Raw genomic sequence first — 5,304 nt, 5'->3', positions numbered from 1 at the left:
AGAAAGAAGTTCAACTGCCGAGACATTATTCATACAGCAGAATGAGTGATTCCAATGTAGTATTAATAAGTTAACTAGAGAGCATAATCTGACTAAAACCGTTACTCACTTCAACTTGCAATGCTGTGTGATTTTATTAGCTGAGCCGCCACCCTCGCCTGAGGACACGCTAACAATTTACATCCTAAAACCACTGAATTAATTCCAAGCAGCTGGAACTTAATAGGCCTGCTGTATAAGAACATCCATGTCAAAGGTGCAATGGTAACAACCAAATGACGGAACTATTAATCCACCTCCCAGACCTCTCAATCCATATCGGACTCGTTGTTAGCTCACAGCAGTATGACCAAATGTCTAGAGCTCGCCACAGAAGTCTTATCTCCTGCTCAGTGAATATTTCCCTGACTGAGAAGAAAATTTGGAGTTTAAGAACTGTGCGGCTAGAAGCTCCAGCAGACAGAGAGGCTGAGTGGAACAGCTCATCTCACCCTCGGCAACAGCCCACGCACCCTCGCTGCTCTGTGACCAGACCTGGGCTACGTTTCCCAAAAGCATCATAGCACTAAGGTCTTAATTCCACTTCAACTAAATGGACGAAAGATGATCTTTGTGCTACGATGCTTTTGGGAAACCCACTCCCTGAGCACCATGGGAACTTAGACTCTCCTGGCTACACAGACTCTGACTCACTGTCTGGGCTACATAGTAGGAGCTTCAACTCCCTCAACTAAGGAAATACAGACCTGGAACAAGTTTAAATTAGATGAATGTTGGCCAACAAATCTACTCTCTCTTTCACACACACACACACACACACTGTTTGCACAGTGGCTGCAGGAGGCGGTGGCAGGTGGAGAGATGGAGACATTGAGCCGGTGTACGCAGTAGTCCTTGTCCATCACTCAGTGTGTTCACCTGCACACCTGCCTCCCACTAAACGTCACAATGGGCAATTCAAACTGCTCATTCACTCCCAACAGACTACATTTCCAGTTGTTGAAAGAGAGCCCTATTCCAATTAACAGTCTCCAACCAAACATGCATATACGGTTGTTGTATTAAGTAGTGCTAGACTCTCCCTCAAAAAAAAGAAGGTAAAAACAATACTTTTTAGAAACATAAATTATTTTATTGAATGCAAATCCATCAGCTATGAAATAATTGAAATTGAAGTGAAAAACACAAACACAGTAAAAAATAAGACTACATACAATCTGGACACCGCACTGCAAACCATAAAAGGTTTAGGAAATGTAAAATTCACCTCTTTACAGCCAGGGCTGTGAAACCGTGCCTCTATGACGTAAACATTTTAGACAAGGCATTTGGTCCCCTCCTTCCCCACAGTTCTGACTGTTTGATGCATAATGGTAAAACTACCAGCTGAGGCAAGAAGGCACATCTTTGGTTTAGAAAGAATAAATTTCACAAAACAAGTTTATATCTTACAAAAATGGCATGGGAAAGACTGTTCTCTCTATCATTGTAGAGAACAACGGCAATAATTAACACTGTGGTAACCTGGAGTGCATGGCTTAGATTATCATTCAGGAATTAAAACGACATTGAAAGCTGAGAGCTTCCATAAGGAATAACAACAGAAACAAATGGCTTTATCCTGTCTTTGAAACACATCAGATTACATCTGGGCTTGATGTAGTCAAAGTAAAAGCTTAAGACGCACCCACTAGAGACATGCATACAAAGGGACCAACGGACCCCATCCTCTTTGTGATGATGACATACTTCCTCTTTCTGGGGGAGGTGGAAGTCACCTGTTATCAGCCCAGTGAAGGTCAGGGCCAGAGCACCTGTTAGCACCTTGTCTATCTACACCACTCTACCAGGGACAGCTGTGTGTGTGTGTGTGTGTGTGTGTCATGCTGAGAGATGTATCTCACATACGCACCCCTACCTCTCTCAGCAGCTGTGTCTAGGCCACGATGATCCTGAACTTGTCTGGCCATAGACAAAAACAATGGCACCACTAACCCTCATGAATCCACTACTGTATATGAGGAAAAAACTAAGTTGGGACTGGGAGAATGGCAGGAGTACAGAGTTACTTACAGTCCAATACATCTACCAGACTTGAAATGGGAGGAGTTTGAAAAATGTTCTTATTCTTCTTTAAATGAGATTGAAACTGAGATGGCTGTGGAAGTTCCATCCAAAGAGATACGAGTCAGGGTCAACTTCCTCTCCTACCAGTTAACGGTGAGTTCATGGTCTCTGTTGGCAGATTGGTTCAGGCTCCTCTGGTCTTGCTGGTGATATGAGTCTGTAGACTCCCCTACCGCCCTGAGGTCTCTGTGGGGAAAACTCCATGGCCCAATCCTGCTCATGCTGTGGAAGAGGTGGAGCAGCTGACAGCGCTGTGTTTCTGGAGGAGGGACATGCGGCTGAAGGTACGGGAACACACACCACACTGGTACTTCTTCACCTCAGCGTGGGTCTGCAGGTGCGCCCGCAGGTTGGAGCGGTCGGCGAAGGCACGGTTACAGTGTTGGCAGGAGAACGGCCGCTCACCTGAGAAGGAGGAGATGGTTGGAGGAGCATTGGATTGAGATGCATGACACTAACTATGTGATGTTTCAGGGTGGCAGGTAGCCTAGTGGTTAGAGCGTTGGGCCAGTAACCCGAAAGGTTGCTGGATTGAATCACCGAGCTGACAAGGTAAAAAGCTGTCGTTCTGCCCCCTGAACAAGACAGTTCACACACTGCTTCCCGGTAGGCCGTCATTCTAAATCAAGAATTTGTTCTTAACTGACTTGCCTAGTTAAATAAAGGAACACATTTAAAACATGTAAGCCTGTGTATGAGACGGATTCTGTGAACCTTCGCTTTGATTAGCAATACACACAACCACATCAATTTGGCTGTCTCGGAGCTCACCAGAGGGGTTAATTAACACCTCAGTGAATACAGCTCATTTAAATGGTAATATGAATCTGGTGTCAGGATCAGGACCACACTTGAATTAACATGATTAAATCAGTGCCAAATTAGATTACTACTTTCAAGTTGCTGCTGGTAGTAAGTGGGCCTTTTGAAAGCTGAAAGATTCCTTATGTTCTTTGTCCCCTTCATCACAATGTTATCATGCATTCTGTTGTCTCACAGAGTAGCCAATGATAAGATAATTCTCAGGGAGTCATTGTTACAGTGTGGTAGAACACAATGAGTGATCAATACAAAGCCCTTTGGGCTTGTTGGTCAAACTGCAGGTGTTGATCTAATTAACTGAATAATTGCCCCTGCCTTCTACCAAAGTAATATCCAATGGAAAGTGTAGGAGTTCTTACCTGTGTGTGTGCGAATGTGGCCGCGCAGCAGCCAGGGCCTGGAGAAGGCTTTCCCGCAGGTGGGGCAGACACAGGGTAGTGTGTGCGAGCGGATATGCATCTTCAGCGCCCCCAGGCTGGTGTACTCTTTAGGGCAGTGCTTGCAGAAGAAGGCTGGCCTTGCTGCAGTGACTGGGGCCACTCTCTCGTCCTCGGCCAGGGCCCCATGGCTCTTGATGCCTGTGCGTTTGGGGCGCTGGGGGGGGTGGTAGGTGTCTGTGGGCTCGGGGCTGGGTGGGTCAGAGGTGCGCCCCTCATCCTCCTCCCCACTGCTACTGGCACTGCTGCTGAGACTGGATGGGGAGCTGAGGTCCAGGGGACCGGGGGTGGGAGGGGCATCAGTGGGGGATGTGGGGACGTAGAGGGCTGGAAGGAAGCTCACGTCCCATACCAGTCCTGTTGTGTAACAGGTGGCAGCTAAGTTATTGTCCCCTGCTGGAAGCTCAGCTAGTGGGTACCTCTCCAGTGAGGTGGCTGAGGGATGAGGAAGAGGGTTAGGTTATAGAGATACATTTACAGCACAGCTGACAGATACTGAGACGTTTTCATCATGGACATATAATTAATGTAACTGGAACACAACATAATGAATAGAGAACATGAAGTTTGGATAGGTCATATATTTTCAACTTGTAAAGCAACAACTAACTGCCTGTCAGGTTTCTCTGTGATATCTTTATAAAATTCCAGAGCATTTTACACCAGAAACATTAGAGATTCAACCAAGCTGAGATATCATGGGCCATTTCCTCCCACGTATTCACATGGGGTAGAAAAAAATTTATTGCAGCTCTGTGCAGTTTAGGGGGAACTATATTTTTTTTATATAACGAGCCTACTTGAAAAAATCGAATATGATTTGTACAGGTTGCCAACGTGGAGACAGTTTATGTTTGGGCAACACAAGTAAAAGTGGATCAAGTAAAACATATCCCCAGAGGTTTATTGTAAGGAAGAATAATAGAGAAAACAGACGGTTACCTATTCTGTAATGTTTTAAGTATTTATGTAATGCATTCTACTTCATACAATGAATAAATAAAGTAAAGCTACTCACCATTTTGACACTCCAGTTCACTATAGTTGGGTTTTTTATTCGCGAAATACTTTTTGACCAAGAAAGACCGAGGCATTTTTCCACTTTGCGAAATATGTTCGTAAAATATCCACCAGTCACGGGTTCAAACTTTGGAAATAGACAGACGTCTACGACTTAGACCCACATGAGAAAAGCGGTATATAAAGAATAATATATCGTTGAAACTTATAGTCTACCCGTTTGTCTCAACCTGCTCAACTGTGGACCACTGTGTGACTGTCTAAATAACGGACTGTCTCCAAAATGCTGCTCTGTCCTCTGCTGAAATACTATGACGCCCTGAGGGCACACCCCACCTCCGCATGAGCGCAGGATGAGACCACTCGCTTACCCATTCCTAAACAAAAACATGTCCCCCAAAGCGTTCACCCGGCCTTGATCGCATTGACCTGCAGATAACACACATCACGCAATAGTATTGGCTATTCCAATTATGCAAATTAAACACTCGTGCATGAACACGTTGCCCTATTTGCTCCCGAATGGCGCAGTGGTGTAAGGCTAATGCACTGCATCTCAGTGCTAGAGGCGTCACTACAGACCCTGGTTCGATCCCGTGCTGTATCACACCCGGTCGTGATCGTTCTTAACTGACTTGCCAGGTTAAATAAAATTACTTTTTTTTTTAATTGAACCTTCTATGGAGACTTGCGCAACCTTGTCAGATCACTATACAGACACGCATTATTGTCTTATTCGACTTCAAGAAAATAATGCTTGTTCTTTAAGACGTCAGTATGTCTAAAACAAAAGAATGATGGTTTGGTGTGTGCCGATTCTATCAATGCTAGCCTACATAGGCCAGGTCACATAGGGTGCGACTGGCCTTTCTAATGGTTTTGTTCCGCATTTTCAACA

General features: G+C 45.0%; 1 protein-coding gene across 1 annotated transcript; it reads right to left on the bottom strand.

Annotated features, from left to right (window-relative positions):
* Nucleotides 1–1,110: 1,110 nt before the first annotated feature.
* LOC110527910 (zinc finger protein SNAI1) lies at nt 1,111–4,982 on the bottom strand. Its single transcript, XM_021609516.3, has 3 exons — nt 4,405–4,982; nt 3,309–3,821; nt 1,111–2,532 (listed from the first exon to the last, which is right to left on the bottom strand). Exons 1-3 carry the CDS (start codon nt 4,478–4,480, stop codon nt 2,345–2,347), a joined length of 777 nt encoding a protein of 258 aa, XP_021465191.1. The 5' UTR covers nt 4,481–4,982; the 3' UTR covers nt 1,111–2,344.
* Nucleotides 4,983–5,304: the final 322 nt, after the last annotated feature.

The sequence above is a fragment of the Oncorhynchus mykiss genome, chromosome 7, assembly GCF_057628025.1.
Source record: "Oncorhynchus mykiss isolate SJ-2025 chromosome 7, ASM5762802v1, whole genome shotgun sequence".
Classification (NCBI taxonomy): Eukaryota; Metazoa; Chordata; class Actinopteri; order Salmoniformes; family Salmonidae; genus Oncorhynchus; species Oncorhynchus mykiss.
This window is presented reverse-complemented; position numbering and strand designations above follow the sequence as displayed.